General features: G+C 43.0%; 4 protein-coding genes across 10 annotated transcripts in view; all 4 read left to right on the top strand.

The window, feature by feature from the left end:
- The window catches only part of TTN (titin), a 235,824-nt gene that overhangs the window by 50,540 nt on the left and 161,391 nt on the right, over window positions 1-23,893 (top strand). For 5 of the 7 annotated variants that reach the window (XM_042874691.1, XM_042874690.1, XM_042874687.1 and 2 more), the window contains exons 45-46: window positions 316-2,859; window positions 3,490-3,768. In XM_042874691.1, the coding sequence (XP_042730625.1) occupies window positions 316-2,859; window positions 3,490-3,768 (2,823 nt within the window). The remainder of the gene's footprint in view (window positions 1-315; window positions 2,860-3,489; window positions 3,769-23,893) is intronic. The other 2 variants (XM_042874689.1, XM_042874688.1) reach the window with 1 other exon arrangement.
- LOC122181860 (titin-like) lies at window positions 8,471-12,529 on the top strand. The gene is made up of 3 exons (XM_042874694.1): window positions 8,471-9,545; window positions 9,644-9,922; window positions 10,037-12,529. Exons 1-3 carry the CDS (start codon window positions 9,224-9,226, stop codon window positions 10,357-10,359), a joined length of 924 nt encoding a protein of 307 aa, XP_042730628.1. The 5' UTR covers window positions 8,471-9,223; the 3' UTR covers window positions 10,360-12,529.
- Window positions 14,288-15,882, top strand: LOC122181861 (titin-like). Its single transcript, XM_042874695.1, has 3 exons — window positions 14,288-14,614; window positions 14,712-14,993; window positions 15,502-15,882. Exons 1-3 carry the CDS (start codon window positions 14,374-14,376, stop codon window positions 15,813-15,815), a joined length of 837 nt encoding a protein of 278 aa, XP_042730629.1. The 5' UTR covers window positions 14,288-14,373; the 3' UTR covers window positions 15,816-15,882.
- Window positions 16,111-17,181, top strand: LOC122181862 (titin-like). Its single transcript, XM_042874696.1, has 2 exons — window positions 16,111-16,677; window positions 16,780-17,181. The coding sequence occupies exons 1-2, from the start codon at window positions 16,353-16,355 to the stop codon at window positions 17,097-17,099; spliced, it is 645 nt and encodes a 214-aa protein (XP_042730630.1). The 5' UTR covers window positions 16,111-16,352; the 3' UTR covers window positions 17,100-17,181.

The following is a 23,893-nucleotide window of genomic DNA, read 5'->3' as shown; positions in this document are numbered from 1 at the left end:
TTTGCTAAATCATCCATGAGATTATGTCTAAACCATACTGTGATGTCAAGTTTAATGAGATGCCCACGTTAATCTATATGGCAAGTTCTTAATTAACCTGACCGCACAGCATGGGTTGCTGTGTATGGTAAGTATCTGATAGAAGGAGAACCTTGTGTACCTGCTGTATGGTAGTAAGAAACACTCCAGATATACAAAAATAGTTGTATTGTATACAGCACTAACACAGCTGTAGGTTACTCTTAGCTGCTTATTGCTGTTTTAAGTGTTTACTTAAACGTTCTAGTAAAACTAAACTTTTTTTTTTCCATACAGACATCTCTAGTTCTCTTACTGTGTCTTCTGAGGAAGGAAGAAGTGAAGGCTACAGCAGCAGCCTTCAGTTGCCCGATAGAGAAAAAACACTTGAATTTGAGTCTGAAAAACCAGTTTACTCCAGTCAAAGCAAGCAGAAAATGGAGGAGGGGGGCAGTGCACCTGTTTTCCTCAGACAGGTCTCAGATGTTGAAGTCTGGCAGGGAGATGTAGCTAGGCTGTCTGTTACTGTTACTGGAAGCCCCACACCCAAAATCCAGTGGTTTTTCAATGGTGTGAAGCTAACCCCCTCCACAGATTGTAAATTAGTGTTTGCTGGAAATGACCACAGCCTCATCCTCCCCTATGCAGGCATGCAGGATGAGGGCAAGTACACGTGCACAGCCAGCAATGTGCACGGTGAGGCCACGTGCAGTGCCCACCTCCACGTGCAGCAGCGGGCACAAGGGGCCCCTTGCTTTGCCAGGGTACCAGAGAGTGTGCAGTGTGCACCAGGTTTCACCGCTGTCTTTGAGTACACTGTAGCTGGGCAGCCATGCCCTGATGTGAAGTGGTTCAAGGGGAACGAGCAACTTTTCTTGGATGCACGTTCTTTTGTGGCTCACCATCCTGATGGCTCAGGCTCCCTGACAGTGCAGGAGTGTACTGAGGAGGACACTGGGCTGTACATCTGCCGAGCAGTGAATTCACTGGGTGAGGCTGTATGCTCTGCTGAGCTCCTTGTGCTGCCTGAGGAGCATCTTGTGTGCAATCAGAGTCCAGCCTTGCAGCACTCCATGGTGACAGAGGACCAAAGTCCTACGTCCTATGAGGAGGCCAGCGAGCTTCCCACTGCAGAAAGAGCCCTTAGCCTTGAGCCCATGAGGGAACCCCAGGCTCTCCTCCAGCTCCAGATGAGCCAGATGGAGCACATGCTGCCCAAGGAGGGCATATTACCTAGCCTGCCACCAACCTGCCTTGCTGTGCAGGGTGTTGAAGAAATGCTGACCCAGGCAGCCACAACGCAGGAGAACAACAAGCTTCTGGCGGAGCTGGTGCAGACCCTCCCTGGTGGCCCCCAAAGTGTTTCACCTGAAGTGGCAACTGAAACACCACTGCCAGGCTGCCTTGGAACTGTGGCTGCACAGATGTTCTTGCCCAAAGAGCAAGTCATCCCAGAGGAGTTAGAACAGATGGCTGCTCTGAAGACAGAAGTTTCCCAAGCCTTTCAACAGGTATCAAGCACCACTGAGAGCTATGTCATGTATGGTGACCACTTTCAAGTCGTAGAAGGCTTCCAGGCAATGCAAGGAGAGCTAAAGGCTGAACCCAGATTTCCCTCTGAATTGACGTGCACAGAGGGTCATGCTGTCCCCCTGGAGAACATTTCTGCCCTGGAAGCGGCAGAGGAAGATTTTGCTGCAAGAATCCGTGAGGGACAGGCTGTGAGATTTCCCTTGCTACTAGAAGAAAACCAGCCTTTGGAGGAAGAACACGTTATCAGTCTTGCTAGCCCACTTAAGCAGTATTCCAAGGTAGGAAGACAGCCCTGTGAAATGATGTATGCTAGCCAGTTCTGGACAAGCCAAGCCTTTACCAAAGAGAGCCAGCTCACTTATCAGGTTCCCAAGAGCTGTCACCTAGATATAAAGTCCCAAATCAGAGATGCACTAAAAGCTGCAGTGGTAAGTGAGCAAAACCTCTTGTTTTCAGAGTGGTTGGCTGATAAAGAAAGCATTGAAGTGCAGGCACTAAAAATCACCAAGGAACATAAATATGCCTTGTGCACCTATGTTGTGACCGCAGGAGGACTCAATCCCATTGAAATTCCAGTCTCTCTTGCAGAAGTCGACATTGAGATAGCTGACCAGAAAAAAGTATTAAAGGAGGCTTTCTATTCTCTTATTTATGAAGAAAAGCACCTCTTGACAGATGAAAAATCTGAAGCATTGCCAAGCCCTCCTCATTCACTTAACTCAGAAAAATCCATTGATGAAGCTTCTGAGCTGGAGCCCCAGCAGGCTGAGAGAACTATAGAGGCAGAAATACCCTTGGAACAGCCTTTGTCTGCTGAAGTAGTCAACATTCTGATGGAACATGGCCAAATCAAGGATGTGGGGGCAGCGGCAGCCACTGCTGATGTAGCCCCTGCAGGCGTTCCTGTTGAGAAACCCACAGAAATACTGAAAAGGAAGGAGAAAAGGGAAAAAATACATGAGGAGGAGGGCAGAGAGTGTCTGGCAACTAAAGGTGTGAATCTGGAGGATGAGCTGAGTAAAGAGAATTACCCTATCATACACAGCAAGCTGGTTAACACTATTGTGGAGGAAGGGGAGAGTGTCACTCTGGTATCTGTCATAACAAATGTCAGAGAGGTGAATTGGTACTTTGACGGTAAACTGGTGTCTTCAGGCAACAAATTCAAGTGTTTGCAAGATCAAGACACATACAAATTAGTGATCAGCCAAGTGTGTGGGGAGATCCACCAAGGAGAGTACACTTGTGAGGCACTGAATCAAGGTGGAAAAAGAACAACAACAGCAAAGCTCACAGTTGTTAAAAGAGGTTGGATTATGGGGATAAAAGACCACCTTTCTAATACACTGCTCTGCTAAGGAAATTGCCCCATTATGTATCTGTATCTTTGGATACAGATACAATGCTAATACAATCACAGCACTAATCAGAGGGTCTCCTTTCTCTCTTTATTCATGATTTTTTTTTACCACATTGTAGTCTCTCACTTCCACAGTATGCAGCCAAGATCAGGATGAACTGCACTGAAGTCCTGAGCACTTAATTCCACTGTCACCCAGGAAGTGAATCTGCTCTTACGCTTCATCACTACTGCATCCAATCTTCAGATCATTGCCCTGTTTTGGCACAATTTCTTATTCACATTGTCACTTTGCATGGCTCCAAGATGGCGTGGTATATGTTTGAATTGCATTATTACTACATGTTGCTATTGCACATCACTTTTGTGGTTTCACCACTGTGTTTCCTGATGTTATTCTGCACCATTGCAATCTGTCCACTGAACATTGTACTACTTTCATTTCTTACAGATTTTTTTTTTCCTTTATATCTTATATGGATTGCAAGATCACATGTTTTGTTTCAGTTAGTGCCTTCACTTACTTTTCACAGTTATAGTGGGCATGGCTTTGAATTAATCTCTGCTTCTGGTTTCAGTTGCACCAATCCTGAGAAGAAGGCTTGAACCTCTGGAGGTGGCCGTAAACCACGTGGCCAAGTTTACCTGTGAAGTAGAAACTACTCCTAATGTCAAGTTCCAGTGGTACAAAGCTGGCCGAGAGATCTATGATGGGGACAAATACTCAATTCGCTCCTCCAACTACCTTTCCACGCTGGAGATCCCAAGGCCTCAGGTTGTTGACTGTGGAGAGTATAGCTGTAAGGCTTCCAACCAGCATGGCAGCGTAAGCTCTACAGCCTTTTTAACAGTAACTGGTAAGTACAGAGTCCCAAGCACTTCTTTTTTTATTCAATATCTTAAATATCTTGATATCTTGAAATGGTTACCCTGGTATACTCGCAAACATTTACGGTAAGGCTCTTGATTGCTACTGTTATGTGTAATCCATACGTAATCTTGACAAGTAAAAGTGATTTTCAAAAATGCTCTTTTAGATGCTTTCTGTACCTAGAAAAGAGAACCAGTGTGAAAAGTTTCAGGAGAGAATACAAAGTGGCAAAAGAGTGGAAGGAACTAGCTTGTCAGTAGAATGGGATTGCTTTGTGATAACATTCTTGAAGGTTTATTTCACTTGCAGACAATGAGCAAACATACGATTTTAAATCTGACTTCTTTGGTGTAGTAGGTAGTGTGATTATCCTTGTATCTTACATTTATCCTGCAGACATACTTGTGAGGCAGACTACACAGCTGCACTTACCTGAACGTGCGGGTGCCGTTTCCAAGGCACCCGCACTCTGTGTGATGGGGGATGGGTCCTCTTAAACAAACAAAAGACAGTTCAACGGTGTTACAATTTGCAAAACTATTTTTTTAAATCTATTGATAACTCTGCAATTATCTTCTCTCTCTCTCTCTTTTTTCTCTCTTTTTTTTTTTTTTTTTTTTTTTTTAAGCATCTTGCGGGCTTTTTTGGTTATTTTTTATTTATTTATTTTTTTTTACTCTGACTTTTTGTGGGAAGAGTCTTTTTGATCTTTGCTAAGATGTCTTTGTCAGATGCTAGAGCCTAAAGAAGGATGTGCAAACTGTGAAACATAAGAAAACTTGACTATCTTGAGGGAATCATGTACAAATGTGTCATTTTTAGGAAAGGAATTTCTGGGTTTCAGTTTTATTTCCTTTAGTTTGTACATTGCTCCAGAGCTAAAATGCCTTTAAGCTCTGGAACATTATATAGATCCAAGTACAAAACCAAAAGCTTAAATTCATGATCTTTAATATCTCTTATCTCCTTCGCTGCTGACTTCTTTTGTTTAAGAGTGACTTGTGGCAGACTGCCCTTTCTGTTCTCTGTCCCCGGCAAATGAGGAGACAGCATAATCTGTTCCCCATCTCTGCATAACAATGAACCCCTTTATTTTGCAGAAGCGCTTCCGCCAACGTTTCTTACCAGACCTGAATCTATCACCACTTTTGCGGGCAAAAGCGCCAAGTTCCTGTGTACCGTTTCGGGCACTCCAGTCATTGACGTCGCCTGGCAGAAAGACGGCACAACCATTTCATCTTCGGACCACTACAAGATTTCCAAAGTAGAAAACAAGCACATGTTAGAAATTTCCCTTCTCACCACCAGTGACAGGGGGATTTACACCTGCAAAGCTTCTAATAAGTTTGGGGCTGACGTTTGCCAGGCTGAAATGGTTATTATAGACAAGCCTCACTTTATTAAAGTTTTGCAATCAGTGCAGTCAGCAGTCAATAAGAAGATACGTCTTGAATGCCAGGTAGATGAAGATAGGAAAGTAAGAGTAGAGTGGACAAAAGACGGAAACAAAATCCCCCCTGGCAAAGATTATAAAATTTTCTTTGAAGACAAAATAGCCTCACTTGAAATTCCTCTGGCTAAACTCAAGGATTCCGGCCATTATGTATGCACCGTTTCAAATGAGGCAGGAAGCAGCTCCTCTTCAGCCAGTGTCACAGTCAGAGGTAAGATAGTCTTAGGTCCCACTTACCTTTCCCTTCTTCGGGTCCCGCTTTCTTTTTTTTTGCAGGCAAATTCTTTTCTGAGGTGAAATAATGCTGTGAACTCCCCTCAGATCTTCCATCAGCTCCACTCATCTCTTGCTTTTTTCCCCAGCTGCCTTTCAATGCACTGTGCGTTGCTTCAATATTTCTTTTGTTAAACACATCCAAGAGTTGCTCCTGCATGTGGGGGAGAGGCGGAGGGGGGGGAGGGCAAGAGAGACCACAAGAATTGCAGCTCAGCATTTGTTGTGTTGATCTTTTTCTAAAGTCACATTTTGTTCTGGTGCTAGGAACCAGTCTTTGTATTTCAGGCTTCTTTTATTTTCTTTCCCCTTCTCTCCCTACCTCGTTTTTTCCCCTGTCCTTCCCCCTCCTTCTCTCTTCTCCCTTCCTTTCCTCTTCCCTTCCTTTTTTTTTTTTTTTTTTTTTTTTTTTTTTTTTCTTCCTATTTTTAGAACCACCATCCTTTGTGAAGAAGGTTGATCCATCTTATTTACTGACCCCGGGTGACTCTGCACGGCTTCAATGTAAAATCAAAGGGTCTCCTGAAATCCAGGTTTCTTGGTTCAAGGACAATAAGAAAATCCTTGAAAGCAATACACACAAGATGTCTTTTGTCAATTTTGTGGCTGTGTTAGACATCTGGGAGATGAAGGTTGATGACAGTGGAAGCTATTCATGTGAAGCCGTAAATGAGGTTGGAAGCGACAGCTGCACCACAGAAGTAGTTGTCAAAGGTCTGTTCTTCGTGCTGCTGACAGTCACACTTGAGAACAATCTTCCTTTTATTTTGGCATGGGCAATTAATCATTTCTTGCTGCTTTTATAGAGCCTCCATCTTTCGTCCGAACACTTGAACCAGCAGAGGTAGTGAAGGGAACAAACACCGTTCTTCAGTGTGAGGTTGCTGGCACCGGACCGTTTGAGATTAGCTGGTACAAAGACAAGAAACAGATCCGCAGTAGTAAAAAATACAGGTTGACCTCTCAGAAAGCAGTTGTTTCTCTGGAGGTGTCGTCTTTTAATAGTGCGGACGTTGGTGAATATGAATGCATCATAGCTAATGAAGTTGGAAAGTGCATATGCAGTGCAACATATATCTTGAAAGGTCAGTGGGAGAGAGAACACTCCGCTCACTGCAGGGAACCTCTTATTTCTTAAAATGTCTTTGGATTTCTGCGGGTGGGTGGAGAGGAGGGTATCTTCTCTTAAAACTCTGTGCATATCTTAACTCTTACCTGACATCAAACCTATGAATTTAAAGAGAACACTTGGCTTAAAGGGCTCTGCATTACTCTTCCAGCTGGGTAATGTAGCTCTTTCCTTCGCCTGCTCTTTAACTGAATTGTGTCATATACTGTGCGCATTGTCTCATCTTGTGCAGCGGATTTCATGGAATGATGTAGCAGATGAGTATTTCTTTTTATCTCTTTTCTTTGAACTAGAACCACCTTCTTTTGTTAAGAAAATTGAAAACGTGACAGCTCTGGCTGGAGACAATGTTACGTTACAGGCTGTGGTTAAAGGGTCAGAGCCTATTTCTGTGATGTGGATGAAAGGCAAAGACATTATTCAAGATGATAACAAAGTGAGAGTGACATTTGAACACGGGCTAGCAACACTGCAAATTACTGGTGTCCAGCTGAGCTCTGGTGGCAAATACACTTGTGTGGCTGAGAACGATGCAGGAAGTCAGTCCTGTTTTGGTGAACTGGCAGTTAAAGGTCAGTGGAGGAGTGCCATTTCCTCTGCATTGTCTCCCGCCTAAGAGGAAGAGCAATTTACTTTTGTCCTTAACGCTGATTGTTTAATTCTGTTGTAGAACCTGCCAAAATCATTGAAAAATCCGAAGTTATTCAGGTGACAGCAGGAGACCCAGCCATTTTGGAGTACACTGTCACAGGCACTCCAGAGCTAAAAACCAAATGGTTCAAAGACGGAAAGCCACTACCTGCCAGCAAAAAATACAGGATCAGCTTTAAAAATAATGTTGCCCAACTCAAGTTTTATGCTGCTGAAATGCAGGACAGTGGCGAGTACACCTTTGAAATATCCAATGATGTGGGAATCAGCTCTTATACTACCAGCTTTACTGTGCTAGGTTGGTACCGGCTCTGGCAAAGATCCCTGCTATTCTGCTCTGAGTCTAGCAGAGCGAGAAGTAGAACTGTATTTCTCTTTTGTTCATGTATTTCTTTCTTTCATGTTTTTTCATACCCAACAGATCGCACTCTCCCTCCCTTCTTTACTAAACCACTGAAGAACATTGACAGCATCATTAGCACCTCGTGCCGTCTAGACTGCAAAATTTCTGGCTCTCTTCCAATGACTGTCTCTTGGTTTAAGCAGGACACTGAGATCACTACAAGCGCAAAGTACACAGTACACTTTGCAGAAGGCTCTGCATCTTTGGAAATAAAACACCTAGATGCAAGTGATGCTGGAGTTTATATTTGCAGAGCCACAAACTCTGCTGGTAGCAAAGACAGCAGTAGTACTTTGTTTATAAAAGGTTTGGAAATTTGTTTCAAAATTCTTGCATTTTTTTTCTTTTTGTGAGATAATGATTTTCTTCCCCAGAACGCAGGATGTTTATCTTATTCTTGGCAATTGTTTCCTTTCAATGCAATCTAGAGCCACCCAGCTTCATTGCAGAACCAGAGTCCCAGGATGTACTGCCTGCATCGACTGTGCGTTTCAAGGGCACATTTAAAGGCACTACACCACTGACAGTGAAATGGTTTAAAGGTGATACTGAGCTGATGACTGGAGGAGCCTGCTACATTATGACAGAGGCATTAGCAAGTTACTTAGAGCTTTATGCAGTCAAACCAAACGACTCAGGAAAATACATCTGCAAAGTCTCCAATGTAGCTGGCTCAGTAACATCCACTGCAAACTTGTTTGTAAAAGGTTTGCATTCCTACTGTCTTTCTGTCTTTCAGTGGCACTTTTTGCTGCCTTCTTGTTACTGAACGTTTTTCTTAAACCTACAGAACCTGCTGCTTTTATGGAGAAGCTAGAGCCAGCTCACCTGGTGAAGAAAGGCGGATATGCTGAACTGACCTGTAAAGTCACTGGTACTCCTGAGATTAAAATCACATGGTTCAAGGATGACAGGGAGCTAAAAGAGAGTGACAAATTTAGGATGTCTTTCACAAAATCTTTGGCAGTACTTCATCTTACAGACGTTGAGACTGAAGACAGTGGGGAATATATTTGTGAGGCCAGAAATGATGCTGGGAAAGATACTTGCAGTACCATTGTTACAGTCAAAGGTGTGTGTGACTTCCAGCAACTCAACCAGTTTGTCTCTTCAAATTCTGTGCAGCTCTACAAGTTTCCAGAGTGTGATTAATATAAACTGCACTTTCTCTCTTTTGCACTATAGAGTCACCTTATTTTAGAAAGGAGTTTCAATCCATGGAAGTCTTGAAGGATTCTGATGTGGTTTTGGAGTGCGAGGTGCTTGGTACACCTCCCTTTGAAGTGTTTTGGGTGAAGGATGATAAGCCTGTGCGGAGCAGTAAGAAGCATAGAATAAGCACTGAGAAATCTTTGATTAGCCTCCATGTCTTCAGGTTTGATGCATCTGATGTTGGTGAATATCAGTGTAGAGTAACAAATGATGTGGGAAGCTGTTTCTGCAGTTCAGAGGTCACACTGAAAGGTTAGTGCAAGGTGGAAAACTCCACTAAGCGTGATTTTGTGCCAGTGTGGTTGCCATGCCACACAAGCATGAACCAGGCCTGTACTTACTTAGTCACTTTCTTCCTGCTAGAGCCTCCCCAGTTTTTGAAGAGGATAGAAAACATTAGTTCCCTTCGAGGGGGCACAGTCGTGTTTCAGGCTGCTGTTAAAGGCTCCTTGCCCATCACTGTGTCCTGGCTGAAAGACAGTGATGAAGTTATTGAAGACAGTAATATCAAAATGACCTTTGTGAACAATATTGCCACTCTTCTGGTGAAGTCTATTGAACTGAAACATGATGGAAAATATTTCTGCCAGGCTAAAAATGAGGCAGGAATTCAGAGGTGCTCTGCTCTGCTGACTGTCAAAGGTTGGTCCTACTCTGAATTGCAGTGACCTCAGTTTTTTTTCCAGTGTTGTTTTTACAGGTTACCTTAACACTCTTCTCTGTCTTTCTGTTTAAAATAGAGCCTGCTACAATCGTGGATAAGGCTGTGTCAATAGATGTGACTGAGGGAGACCCAGCAACCTTGCAATGTAAATTTTCCGGAACAAAAGATATTACAGCCAAATGGTTCAAAGATGGCAAGGAATTGACTTTAGGCCCAAAATATAAGATCAGTGTTACAGATACTGTCTCAGTCTTAAAGGTACTTCATGCGGAAAAGAAAGATAGTGGGGAATATGTATTTGAGGTTCACAACGATGTTGGAAGAAGTAGCTGTTCTGCCAGCATCAATGTCCTAGGTGTGTATGACCTCTTTTAGTATTGGTTTTGTTTACTTTCTCTTATTCTGAGTTGACATCTACCACAGCCATGGTTGAATTTCATACTTTGTCTTTTTACTCTGTCTTGGATAGATCTCATTATACCACCTAAATTCACCAAAAAGCTCAAGAAAATGGACAGCATTAAGGGATCTTTTGTCCACTTGGAATGTATAGTGTCTGGTTCACATCCTATAAGTATCCAGTGGTACAAGGATGGTCAAGAAATAACAACAAGTGAAAAGCACAAATACTCTTTCCATGATAATACTGCCTTTCTGGAAATCAATAAACTCGAAGGCACAGACAGTGGCTCTTACACTTGTGAAGCAACAAATAAGGCAGGAAGCAACCAATGCAGTGGGTTCTTAACCGTCAAAGGTTTGAGCTCCTTCTTTTCTTTATTATGTCTCTAATTCATAGTTTGGGATCTTTCCTAGAAGAAAGTAATCCTCTTTCTTTTTTTTTTTCCCCCATGTTATAGAGCCACCATATTTTGTGGAAAAGCCTCAGTCCCAAGAAGTTGTGCCCCATGCTAGGGTTCAGTTCAAAGCATTGGTGAAAGGCTCTACTCCTCTGCAGATAAAGTGGTTTAAAGACAGCCAGGAGCTCCTTTCTGGAGCCAATCGTTCTGTCTGGATGGATGACACATCTAGTGTGCTGGAGCTCTTCTCAGCTAGGATGTCTGACTCTGGGAACTACACTTGTCAGATAAGCAATGATGTGGGGACTGCAACATGTAAAGCAACTTTGTTTGTAAAAGGTGTGCAGCTCAGTGTTATTCACGTCTTTGTTGTTCTGATTTTTCTGTACAAATGAGGGGGAGGAGACAGGAAACACTTTTTGGAAAAGTATTTCCAAAAAACTGAATGTTATGAAACCTCACTTTTTTTGTCTGTCTTCTAGAGCCCCCCAGGTTTATTCAGATGCCAACCCCTGTAGTAGCTTTGCGTGAAGGACAGTCCACTACTTTTGAGTGCCATGTAGTAGGAACACCAGAGATACGTGTCACGTGGTACTTGGATGGGAATGAAATGACTGATGAAGCTAAGTACGGCATCTCTTTCATTGATGGTCTAGCCACTTTGAAAGTCACTCAAGCCAGAGTGTCGGATAGTGGGATTTATGTTTGTGAAGCCCACAACGATGCAGGTAGTGAGAGCTGCAGCATCGAGTTGAAAGTAAAAGGTTGGTTTTGAAAATTTTGTCATCATCCAGCTATGCAACATAACTAGAGTGATGAAATGGGGGAGACCATTTCTCCCCTCATAATTACCAAGGTTACTATCCACTTTCCCTATCTTCCTCTTTATAGAGCCTCCAACATTTGTTCGAGAGTTGAGACCTACTGAGGTAGTAAAGGGTTTGGATGCCATGCTTGAGTGTGAGGTGACTGGTACTCCTCCATTTGAGGTGAAGTGGCTGAAGAATAATAAGGAGATGTTCAGCAGCAAGAAATATGCTATCTCCACCAAAGAATCAATATTTACTCTTAATGTGACCAACTGTGACACCTCAGATGTAGGTGAATATCAGTGCATTATATCAAATGAAGTTGGAAGCTGTTCTTGTAGCACAAGGCTCAGCTTGAAAGGTCAGTCTCTTGAAAAGTACCCCAAAGATTACTGCCACTAGCTGAAGTACAGTGACTAAGATGACCTTATGTGATCTCTCCTTTATTCCCTTTCCATGACTTACCCTTCTACACAATAAAACCTCACACCATAGAACCAGCATCCTTTGTCAAGAAACTGGAGAATGTTACTACTGTTTTGAAAGGCTCCGCATCCTTCCAGTGTGTCATAGCAGGTGCTCAACCCTTATTTGTGTCATGGATTAAGGATGAGAAGATACTGGAAGATGATGAACACCACCACATTACCTTTGAGAATAATGTGGCCACATTGAAACTTACCAATGTCGACCTCAGCCACAGGGGGAGATATACCTGCCAGGCAAAGAATGAATCTGGAGTGGAGAAATGCTTTGCTTTGCTTTTTGTGCAAGGTGTGTAGCTGCACCCCTTCAAGCTCATCCTTGAAAATCAGTCACTTTTCAGTGTCACTAACAACCATTTTTGTACCACATTTGTATTTTGTACTTGTACCACAGAGCCTGCACGGATTATAGAAAAGGCTAAATCACTTAAAGTTACTGAAAGAGACCCTGTGACTTTGGAATGTACTGTGGAGGGGACACCAGAGCTCCGAATAAAATGGTACAAAGATGGCAGACAGCTTCTACCCAGTAGATATTACACAATGAGCTTTGAAAACAATGTGGCCAGTTTCAGGATTGAACCTGTATCGAAGGAAGATAGTGGTACATACAGTTTTAAGGTTGAAAATGACTTCGGAAGTAGCACCTGCGAAGCTATTCTGACTGTGCTAGGTTTGTATTGTCATTTGGCAAATTTGCCAATCCAACAAGAAGAGAGTGAAAAAAAAAAAAAAAAAAAAGTAGATTGTGAAAGATAAGCAGTAAAGTAACCAGTGCATTTTTGCCATGTTTTGTGTTGTACAGATCAAGCAATTCCTCCCTTATTTATCAAAAAGCTAACCAAAAAGGATACGGTTCTGGGATCTTCTATTCAGATGGAGTGCAAAGTCTCTGGATCACTTCCCATTTCTGCCAAATGGTTCAAGGATGGGAAAGAAATAACTGACAGTGCAAAATATAGAAGCCTGTGCCACGAGAACACCATGTCACTTGAGATTGCTAATCTAGAGCTGACAGACACTGCAAATTACACATGTAATGTCTCTAACATTGCCGGAAGTGATTCTTGCAGTGCTGTCTTGACAGTGAAAGGTTTGAAACTCTTTGACTACTTTTTTTTTCTTGAGAAAAACCTGTAAATCTTATGCTAATGTAGCACTCTTATACCTCTTAATGCTGGAAACTTGGTCTCCATTTTCTTGCTGGGATCTTTAACCTCTTATGCATTCAGTGCCTCTGCTTAACTAACTCATTTTCTTTATTCTTAGGCATTCTTGATATAACTTAATGTTTCTTTTTCTTAAAAACTGCAGAGCCACCAAGCTTCTTAGTAAAACCTGAAAGCCAGCAAGCCATCCCAGATTCCACGGTGGAATTTAAGGCCACACTAAAAGGAACACCACCATTTACAGTAAAGTGGTTCAAAGAGGATTTAGAACTTGTATCTGGTCCAACTTGTTTCATTGGGATTGAAGGGTCAACTGGGTTCTTAACCCTCTATTCAGTGGATTCTTCTAGGAGTGGGCACTACACTTGCCATATTTCAAATGATGTTGGCAGTGACTCTTGCACTACAATGTTGATGGTAACAGGTGTGCACATTTTCTTGCTGTTTTGAAGTCTTTTTGTCTATTTCTTTGCTTTTCTTTCTGCCATGCCCACCTTAGTGATCTTTGATACCTTGCCAAGTGAATTCCCTGCTCTGCATTTGCAACCCGTGCTTGTTTGACTTGCTCTTTTCCATCCTCTTTCCTTTCCAGTATTCAGACCTTTCTCACTCCACTTTTTTGGTTTTTTAGAACCACCCAAGTTTGCTAAGAAGCTAGAGGCAACAAAAATAGTAAAGCAGGGTGACTCAGCCCGGCTTGAGTGCAAAGTAAGTGGATCTCCAGAAATGAAAGTAGTGTGGTTCAGAAACGACCATGAAATTGTTGCCAGTGAAAAATTCCGGACCTCATTCATCGACTCTGTGGCCGTACTTGAAATGAATCATCTCAGTACAGACGAGAGTGGTGACTACATCTGTGAAGCTCAGAACCCTGCCGGCAAGGCCAGCTGCAGTACCAAAGTCACAGTGAAAGGTTAGCTGTCGTCTTCTTCCCTGAGTACATCCTATTTTTCCCTAGTGGTTCCCCTCCCCCCCCCCCCCCCTTGAAATCCACAAAAACATTAGATTCACTTCTAATTTCAGGCAGTACCTTTTTCTTCATGTTTTGGTTTTTTTTTTTCTTAATATCTCCTCACCTCTTCTTCCACAGTTTGAGGAAGAGTTATTTGTAATGCAGATGTGTACTAGACTAGGTGTTCCCCATGACTACCAAGTCTCCCCAAGGCCCAAGACAGGTAGATCTGCTATACTATGGAGCTGAAATATGAATTATGAAGAACAGATCCAAACTAATCAGTGTCAGTTTTACACCCTCTAGTACAGACTATGAGACCTATACCCTCTCTGTCAAAGATCACACCTCTGTTTTTTTACCTTTTCTACAAAGGAGCTCAGAGCTCTGAAAGCTCACCTGCCTTTCATGATGCGCCCAGAAAATTGAGTGAAGTCGTCGTACTTCTGTTGGTTGTCCCAGCAATCTTGATGTGGAAGAGCTTATATAAATAAACTGTTGATCAAAGATTTCTATACTCCTTTCTAAAAATGATCCTTTCTTCCCTTGGTAGAACCTCCTGTGTTCAGCAGGAAGCCCTCTCCAGTAGACATGCTCAGAGGAACTGAGGTTAGCCTGGAATGTGAGATTTCAGGAACACCACCATTTGACGTTACCTGGTACAAAGACAAGAGACAGATCCGCAGTAGTAAGAAGTATAAGGTTACAGCAAAGAACTACCATACAAGCATTCGCATTCTTAACGTTGAAGTTGCAGATGTTGGTGAATATCAATGCAAAGCTCAGAACGACGTAGGAAGTGACACTTGCTTTTGCACGATGAAGCTGAAAGGTAAGATATCGGCCTTCTGTAGTGCTCCCAATGGCACCACATTGCTCCTCTTTTTTGTAGACACTGTATTTACTACAACTGCATGTTTCTTGTCCAGAACCGCCGAAATTCGTGACAAAAATAAACAGCGTGACTGTTGTGGTTGGTGAACCAGTGGAGTTCCAAGCAAGAGTGGAGGGCTCCCAGCCGATTTCTGTGCAGTGGCTTAAAGACAAGGAAGAAATTATTAGAGAAAGCGAAAACACAAAGATCACATTTATGGAAAATATTGCAACTTTACAGCTTGTACACACAGAAACAAGCAGTGCTGGGAAATATATCTGCCAGATCAGAAATGATGCTGGAAGTCGCGAGTGTATGGCTACCTTAACTATCCTAGGTTTGTAAAAAGCACAAATTTATAGAACATCTTTGTTAAGTTAGGAACTTGGTAATTTAGTATCAGATGCATCCTTTGCTTATGCTGCTGAATTCAAAACAGGCAAAACAGAGAATCCTGCGTCTCCAGTAAATATTAGCTGGGTTGCTTTTTTCCAGTTGCCCAAGGATAGAAGTGAAAGGAACTACAGGCCTCTTCACTGTGATATTCAGTTGTCTGTATTCCTAAGCCATGTCTTCTGCTCATGCATGCTTGAAGAAAGACAGATAGTGCGTTTATCTTCTAGAAGTTTCAAAATACTTGTTCTCCGTGTTGGAGAACATCTGAAATATCTAGTTTAGAGTGGGTTAAAAGATGGAAAAACAGAGTTGAAAATATTTCCCAACCCAACAAACCGAGACAACCTTAGTATCAAACATATAAGCCCTGAATTCAGTGTAATAATGCTTGCAGATATTACTACTGATATCCAGTTTTCACTACACGTGTTAATTGTCTCTCCTTCCAGAGCCTGCAGTCATTGTAGAGAAGGCAGAGCCAATGAGGGTTACTATAGGAGATGCCTGTACTTTGGAGTGCAAAGTGGCAGGCACACCAGAACTATCCACTGGGTGGTTTAAGGATGGCAAAGAACTGACCAGCAGCCAAAAATACAGAATTACTTTTGTCAACAAAGTATCTACACTTAAAATTATGGACACAGAGAAAGAAGATGGTGGATTGTACACTTTTGCAGTGCAAAATGATGTGGGGAAAAGCAGTTGCACGGCATCGGTTGAAGTTTTAGGTTGGTTGTGTAGTTTGTCTTCTATCTTTTACTAAAACTTTCTTTTATTCGCATATTCTTTTCTTGATTCCATTCCTTTCCTCCTTTTCTTTCTAACAATGGATTTATTATATTTTTTTTATGCAGATCGAATAATTCCTCCTTCTTTCACAAGAAAGCTAAAGGAAACCCCTGGTGTCCTGGGTTCCTCAGCACTTCTTGAATGCAAAGTGGCGGGTTCACCTCCTATATCTATTGACTGGTTCCAAAATGGAATGAAGTTAGTTAGTGGGGAAAAACATAATATCACATTTACTGATAACCTGTGTATTTTAGAAGTGAATTCACTGAGCAATTCAGATACTGGAGCTTACACCTGCAAAGCTACCAATGTAGCTGGTTCAGATGAATGCAGTGCTGTATTGACTGTCCAAGGTCAGTATATGATGGTCAGCAAGCTCTCTGAGCTACTCTTTTCTCTTTCTTTCTTAAAATTGCCTCTGGTCTTTTGTAAGCATATTGAGAGATACTACTGACTAGAAAGTAAAGGTTTTCTTCTTTAACTTCAGTAGGTATGTGGAAATGCTGGGGTTATGCTGTACCAACTGCCTTATCTCTCTTTTTCTCTTATATGTTTAGAACCACCATCTTTTGAGAGGACACCTGAGCCTTTGGATGTCTTGCCAGGCACAAGCGTAACTTTTACAGGTGTTATCAGAGGAACTCCTCCTTTTAAGGTGAACTGGTTTAGAGGAGCCAGTGAGCTTGTGCCAGGAGACAAATGCAATATTTACTTAGAGGACTCTGTTGTGGAGCTTGAGTTATTTGATGTAACCCCTCTCCAAAGTGGAGAATACACTTGTCTAGTGACTAATGAAGCTGGCAGGGCAAATTGTACAACACATCTTACAGTAAAAGGTTCGTAAATATTGCATTTCTTTGTATGCCCTAAAATACTGTTTCTTTCTTTCCATTTGTAACTGCTATGCTCAACGCTTCTGAATTCTTACCCTTCATTAGAACCGGCTGTCTTTGTGAAGAAACTGAGTGATCAATATGTGGAACCTGGTAAGCCCATCATCCTGGAGGGCACATACATGGGCAGCTTGCCCATCTCTGTGACATGGAAGAAGAATGGCCACACACTCGCTCAGTCTCACAAATGCAGCATCACTACCACAGAGAAATCCTGCATCCTGGAGATCCTTGACAGCACGAAAGAGGATGCAGGAGAATACACCTGCCATGTTGAAAATGAGGCAGGAAGAGATGTTTGCGAAGCTGTAGTCTCTACTCTAGGTGTGTTCTTCCTTTTCTTCTTTTTCTTGCCTATTCTTTGAAGTATGTGCTTTCAAAAGCCTGGCACTATATAATGAGCCTATCTCATTGCTTCTCTTTTTAGAACCTCCCTATTTTGTTACACAATTGGAACCTCTTGAGGTGTCAGTTGGAGATTATACAACATTGCAATGTCATGTTGCTGGAACCCCAGAAATTATTGTGTCTTGGTACAAAGGTGATACAAAACTCAGGTCTACTCCTGAGTACAAAGTGTTCTTTAAAGACAACATTGCTTCCCTCACTTTCAACAAAGTGGCTATCAATGACAGCGGCGAATATATCTGCAAGGCAGAAAACAGTGTAGGAACTGCATCTACAAAGGCTCTCTTAACAGTTCAAGGTGATGATTTTGTTCCAAATGCTTCTTTACTGTACTTCTTCTCTAGCAAAATTATATAAAAAATTGCTTCTTGGCATACATTTATCTTTTACTTGTTTTCTTCCAGAACGCAAACGACCACCTTCCTTTGCAAGAAGATTAAAAGACATCGAACACCCTGTTGGTTTACCCCTTAAACTTATGTGTCGACTCAATGGCTCAGAACCCATCACTGTGACTTGGCATAAAGATGGTGTGCAATTAAGTGATGACCACAGTGTGCACATGTCTTTTGTAGATAATGTTGCAGTGTTGCAACTGGTGCAAACAGAGATGAATCACACTGGGCAATACACCTGCACAGCCACTAATGCTGTGGGCACTGCCAACACAAGTGCTAGGCTTACAGTGACAGGTGTGTTGGCTTACAAAACTTTTGCCTGGATCACAGGTGCCTCCTTCCCATTTTATGTATGGAATGGTATCTGTGTTTTGGATTAACTTTTCTATGAGCTGTATGAGCATTATATTGTTTTTTTTGTGTGTGTGTGTTTCTAGAACCCAAGCAAGCACCTGTCTTTGATACTAAGCCAGAATCTATTGATGTGCCTTTTGGAGAAAGTGCTGATTTTGAATGCCATGTTACTGGAGCCCAGCCAATACAAATCACCTGGTCCAAGGATGGTCGGGAGATCCGAACTGGAGGAAACTTCAATATTACTTTTGTAGCAAACACAGCTCATCTTCGAGTGCTCAGAGTGGGTAAAGGAGACTCTGGCCAATATACTTGCCAGGCTAGTAATGAAGCTGGGAAAGACTTTTGCTCAGCCCAACTCACTGTGAAAGGTATTTGTGATTAAGCCAACTTTGTTTGCATGTTCTCTTTCTCTTGGGTATAGAGGCCTCTTTATTAGTGAGCCTCATCTTCCACCCTTTTCAGCTTGGAAATATATAGAAGTGAGCTTTTCAGAAAGCAGATATGCCATGAGATGACTCTGCTGCTCTCATACTGTGTGCCAATAGAAAATTTGTGTCCCTGCCAATTCTCCAAAGGGACAAATCTCTTTGCAAAGCTCTTTGTTGGTATGGAGAGCTGCACGTGATAATATCCTACTTCTTCATTAGTGCTTAAATTACACTTACAGGGGTATTCATGCGTAGTGATTATTCTATGGTAAAATACAACTATCTTGCATATTTCAGTTAGAGTTGTTAATTACTGATTTAACCTGGACTATAAGTTACTTAAGTTCTTCATGCAGAAATATGCCTTAAAGAAATGCAAGCAAGTGCCACTGTACCTGCCATTTTTGATGCTTCTGGGGTAGGATCCTGGGGGAGATGGGCTTGTCACTACTTTTGTGCTGCTCTTGGAATATTTTCACCCCACAAAGGTAACTTCAGAATTTCTCTTGAGTGGAACAATCGTCGTTCAAGTGTCTTTTACACCTCCAGAGTGGGCGAAACCGAGTTTTGGTTCTTTTTGCCATCTTTAATCCTTCTTACATCTTTCCTTCTTTGTTGCACTCCAGTGCTCTTGTGCTCCCTGTGACTTTTGCTCAGCATTGTAGATTTCATGTGGCAAATGCATGCTGTCATTCTCTACATACTTTTTTTCTGCAGAACCTCCCAAGTTCATCAAGAAGCCTGAAGCTTTGCAGTTTGTGAGGCAGGGAGACACGGTTCAACTTGAATGTAAAATCACTGGCACACCAGAGATCAAGATCACGTGGTACAAGAATGATCAGGCACTCCAGGCGAGCAACAGGCTCCACATGTCCTTTGTAGAGTCTACAGCAGTGCTAACTATCTTGGATGCCAGCGCTGAGGATGCCAGTGATTATATATGTGAAGCCCAAAACTCTGCCGGCGCTGCCAGCTGTAGCACTTCAGTATCCGTTAAAGGTCAGCAGCATGGCTCCACACACCACCGCAATCCTGATCCCACTCTCAGCTGCACACCGAGGCAGGGAGATGCCACCGTGGTAGTTTTGGCTGCTGGGGCAGTGTCTCCAGCTGCTCTCACATTTGAACAGTGATGTGATGTAGGCAACAGAAAGTAGGCAGAAAGTGGTAGTGGGTGTTGAATGCTGTGTAGCCACTCCCTTGCCCCTCCCCATTTAAGTCAATTGCAAGCTGAATAAGGCAAGGTTGCCAGCTCAGAAGAGAAGCATGGAATAGATGGAGCACCAGCCATGGTGAGAGAGCTGGACACACTTTGCAGCCATCCCTCTGCCTCCTTTTCATATACGTTGATTCAGACAGGAGTGAAATCTAGTAAGAGGAGGGCTTTTGCACTGAACCTAATTGAGTGTAACTTTCATAATTGGAAAGAGATGGGGAAAGCTGGAATATGGTCCTGGAGAGAGGGGAGAATGACTCTGGGGGAGGGATCTGAGCTCTGATTCCAGATACAGAAGTGCCATATTGGCCTTGAGACTCTGAGTGCTTGGGATGAATTCCTGGAGAGATGTGCTCAGCATTTTTTAGAGGAGAGGCCATGTATTTGGAGACTAAATAGAAGAAGTACAGGCCTCCTTCCTGAATAAGTTGCCTTTTGATACTATCCAGAAACTTACCCAGGGAAGCAGTCTCACACGTTATGATGTGATTCTTTTTTTTATAGAACCGCCTGTTTTTAGCAAGGTGCCGAGCCCTGTGGACACACTTAAAGGCTCGGATGTTATCCTCCAGTGTGAGATAGCAGGGACTCCACCCTTTGAGGTGGCTTGGTTCAAGGACCGGAGGCAGGTCCGGAGCAGCAAGAAGTTCAAGGTAACAGCAAAGCACTCCATTGCCAGCCTTCACATACTCAGCCTGGAATCTCAAGATACTGGAGAATATCAGTGCAAGGCAATGAATGAAGTGGGGAGTGACACTTGCACCTGCCCAGTGAAATTCAAAGGTTTGTATGCTAAAGGATCAACAATACCAATGCCTTCTTTTCTTGATCTCCTGGCTGCATCTCTTTCAAGCAGGCATGTGTGATTAATTCTCCTCTGCCTCATTTTTACCATCAGAGCCCCCACGCTTCACCAAGAAGCTGAGTGACACTGCAATCTTCGTTGGAGAGCCAACAGCCCTGCAGGCAGTGGTGGAAGGGTCTCCACCAATTTCTGTTGTATGGCTGAAAGACAAGGGTGAAGTTATTAGGGAGAGTGAAAATGTCCAAATGTGGTTTATGGACAATATTGCAACTCTTGAGATTGCCAGTGCTGAGGGAGCGGATGTTGGAAAGTACATCTGTCAGATTAAAAATGATGCTGGCATGAGGGAGTGCTCTGCATTTTTACAAGTCCTAGGTGGGTATAGCCTGCTCCACAGGTACTATATCTTGTGGCTTGCACAGTTTCCTCTACCACCTTTATTTGCTTCTTTTATCCTCTGCTTAGTGGTTTGCAGGTGAATTTCCTGATGATGCATTTTCCCCTTCCTTCCTGTTTCAGAACCAGCAGTCATCTTAGAGAAGACTGAGCCGATCACAGTGATGGCAGGCAACCCTTTTACCCTGGAGTGCAGAGTAGGGGGGACGCCTGAACTTATCACCAAGTGGTATAAAGACGGCAGAGAGCTGAGGAGCGACCGCAAATACCAGATTACCTTTTTCAACAACGTATCTACTTTGAAAGTCTTTTCTGCAGAGAAGAGTGACAGGGGCTTGTATACTTTTGAGGTGCACAATGAGGTGGGGGACAGCAGCTGCACTTCTTCAGTTGATGTTTCAGGTCAGCTCTCTATCTTTTTAAAGACAGGAGTTTTGGGTGGTTTTATTTTTTTCGTTTTCACTGAAAAAAAAAACAACCAACGTGCACTTTTCTTATTCTTCTTCTGCACTGTCTTACTTAGATCGCCTTGTTCCTCCTTCATTCTCAAGAAAGTTAAAGGAAACAAATGGGGTGCTGGGATCCTCAGTGCTGCTGGAGTGCAAAGTGTCTGGCACGTCCCCCATGTCTGTGGCCTGGTTTCAGGATGGGAATGAGATTGTTGGTGGGGAAAAATACGAAATCTCATTCTTGGATAACATTTGTGCTTTGAAGCTGAATGCCCTGGATGTCACAGATACAGGGCCATATACTTGTGTGGCAACTAATGTGGCTGGATCTGATGAATGCAGTGCCTTCTTGACTGTACAAGGTCAGTGGAAGGGTATCACAGACCCTTCTACAAAACGCTTCTTCCCTCTTTATACCGTATCTCTTATTTCGTGTATTTTTTTCTGGTTTCTCCCTTGCACTCTCTTTATTTTAAACCTGTTTTAGATTTCATCCCCAACAGGAAATCTCCTATTAATATCTTTCTCCCTCTTCACTTCTTTGTGTGACCTTAGAACCACCTTCTTTTGTGAAGACACCTGATCCCCAGGAAGTTTTGCCTGGATCAAGTGTGACATTCATTAGCCATATCAAGGGCAGCACGCCCTTCAAAGTCACCTGGTTCCGAGGCATCAGGGAGCTGGTGCCAGACAGCACCTGCTCCATTTCTCTGGATGAGTCTAAGGCACAGCTGCAGCTGTTCAATGTGGAGCCAGGGAGCAGTGGGGACTATGCCTGTGTTGTCACAAATGATGCTGGCAGTGCCTCTTGCACAACTCAACTCTTTGTGAAAGGTGTGTGTTTTGTCTATGCATAGATGTGTCTCTGCAGCGCTGCCATACTTGTCCCTCACCTTATTGACCTGTGCCTCCACACAGAGCCTGCAGTCTTCATGAAGAAGTTAAGTGATTTCAGTGTAGAACAAGGAAAGTCCATTGTTTTGGAAAGTATCTACACGGGTACCCCTCCCATCTCTGTTACCTGGAAAAGAAATGGCATGCCAATAGCTCAGTCTCAACGCTGCAGTGTTACAACTACTGACAAATCTGGCATTCTTGAAATCTTCAACAGCACCAAGAGTGATGAAGGCGAATATACCTGTGAGGTGTCAAATGAGGCGGGTGGGGATATTTGTCACAGCCTTGTATCTATCTTAGGTACGTACCACCCTTGATCCCCTAGGGTACCCCAGTGATGCTCTGCCTCTACTCACTATGCTTCTTCCTCTCTAGAACCACCCTATTTCATCACACACCTGGACCGTGTGGAGGTGAAGATTGGCGAGCCCTTGGTCTTAAAATGCCAGATTGGTGGTGCACCAGAAATCAAGGTGTCTTGGTACAAAGAAGACACCAAACTCAGATCAACACAGGCTTACAAAATGCACTTCAAGAATAACGTGGCCACGCTGGCATTCTCCACCGTGGAGGACAGTGACATTGGAGAATATACCTGCAAAGCAGAAAACAATGTTGGCTTTGCTACTACCACAGCTTTGCTTGTTGTTAAAGGTGATGGGCCCAAGGCCACTCTTTCCTGGGGTATTTTGTAAAAACTCTTTGTTGTCTACAAAAAGGGGTTCTTACTGGATTCTGTATGTTAAGTAATTCTAGGTTAACAGGATAGCTTCCTACTTATGGTGGTGATTATTATTGTCTTGCAGAACGTCAACTTCCACCTACATTTGCCAGGAAACTGAAAGATATTCAGGAAACTGTTGGTGCTCCAGTGACTTTTGATTGCCGTATAAATGGCTCAGAGCCTATCCAGGTCTCTTGGTACAAGGATGGGGTTCTCTTAAGTGACAGCGATAATGTGCAGTCAACCTTCTTAAATAATGTTGCAACTCTTCAGATCTTGCAAACTAATATGGCTTACTGTGGTCAATATACTTGCTCAGCCCAAAATGCCCTGGGAACTGCATCTTCCAGTGCTAAGCTTCTCCTTACAGGTTTGTATCTTGCTCTTAAACAGAGATACTTTGTATCTATTTCCTCTTTTATTTCTTCACTCTTTCTCGCACTCTACTCATTGTATGGTGGTAAGGGAGTATGGGCATGGTATCGTGAGGTGTGTAGTAAAGTTTGATGGTGAGATCTGCCATGCCTTCCTCTTTGCAGAACATCTACAACCACCTTTCTTTGACATCAAGCCAGTATCTATTGATGTGGCACTAGGGGAAAGGGCAACCTTTAAGTGCCATGTGACTGGCTCCGCACCCATGAGGATTGTGTGGACCAGAGACAACAGAGAGATCCGCCCAGGTGGCAACTACAAGATGATGCTGGTGGAAAACACGGCCAGCTTGGTGGTCCTAAAAGTGGGTAAAGGAGATGCTGGACTCTACACCTGTACTGCCAGCAACAGTGTTGGAAAGGATGCATGCGCCGCCCAGCTGGCTGTACAAGGTACTGCTGGGAGCTCTACTGTTCAGCAGACTTTGATTTGCGAAGTAGACACCCTGAATAGTGCATATGTGAGACTAACAATCTTTTCAAGAGGGTACAATGAGATTTGTTATTTCATGTAAATACTATTTTAATATTTAAATGCTTATCCATCTTCCTTTTGGTCTGATACAGTGAGTCCTACTAGAGGAATTCTCTCACTGAAATGTTAAAATTTACTTAATACCACGTTGTGCCTTTATGAATGATCCCAT

The sequence above is a fragment of the Lagopus leucura genome, unplaced genomic scaffold, assembly GCF_019238085.1.
Source record: "Lagopus leucura isolate 7727_CA_CO unplaced genomic scaffold, USGS_WTPT01 Super-Scaffold_100012, whole genome shotgun sequence".
Lineage (NCBI taxonomy): Eukaryota > Metazoa > Chordata > Aves > Galliformes > Phasianidae > Lagopus > Lagopus leucura.
This window is presented reverse-complemented; position numbering and strand designations above follow the sequence as displayed.

What these genes read in the sequence shown, in the direction of transcription:
- LOC122181862 (XM_042874696.1), top strand. Translation starts at nt 16,353, where the DNA reads ATGCTGTACCAACTGCCTTATCTCTCTTTTTCTCTTATATGTTTAGAA. An exon ending in AACACATCTTACAGTAAAAG is followed by an intron (nt 16,678 to 16,779) that starts GTTCGTAAATAT and finishes ACCCTTCATTAG; the next exon opens with AACCGGCTGTCTTTGTGAAG.
- LOC122181860 (XM_042874694.1), top strand. Translation starts at nt 9,224, where the DNA reads ATGAACCAGGCCTGTACTTACTTAGTCACTTTCTTCCTGCTAGAGCCT. An exon ending in TGCTCTGCTGACTGTCAAAG is followed by an intron (nt 9,546 to 9,643) that starts GTTGGTCCTACT and finishes TGTTTAAAATAG; the next exon opens with AGCCTGCTACAATCGTGGAT. An exon ending in TGCCAGCATCAATGTCCTAG is followed by an intron (nt 9,923 to 10,036) that starts GTGTGTATGACC and finishes TGTCTTGGATAG; the next exon opens with ATCTCATTATACCACCTAAA.
- LOC122181861 (XM_042874695.1), top strand. Translation starts at nt 14,374, where the DNA reads ATGCTCAGAGGAACTGAGGTTAGCCTGGAATGTGAGATTTCAGGAACA. An exon ending in TTGCACGATGAAGCTGAAAG is followed by an intron (nt 14,615 to 14,711) that starts GTAAGATATCGG and finishes TTTCTTGTCCAG; the next exon opens with AACCGCCGAAATTCGTGACA. An exon ending in GGCTACCTTAACTATCCTAG is followed by an intron (nt 14,994 to 15,501) that starts GTTTGTAAAAAG and finishes CTCTCCTTCCAG; the next exon opens with AGCCTGCAGTCATTGTAGAG.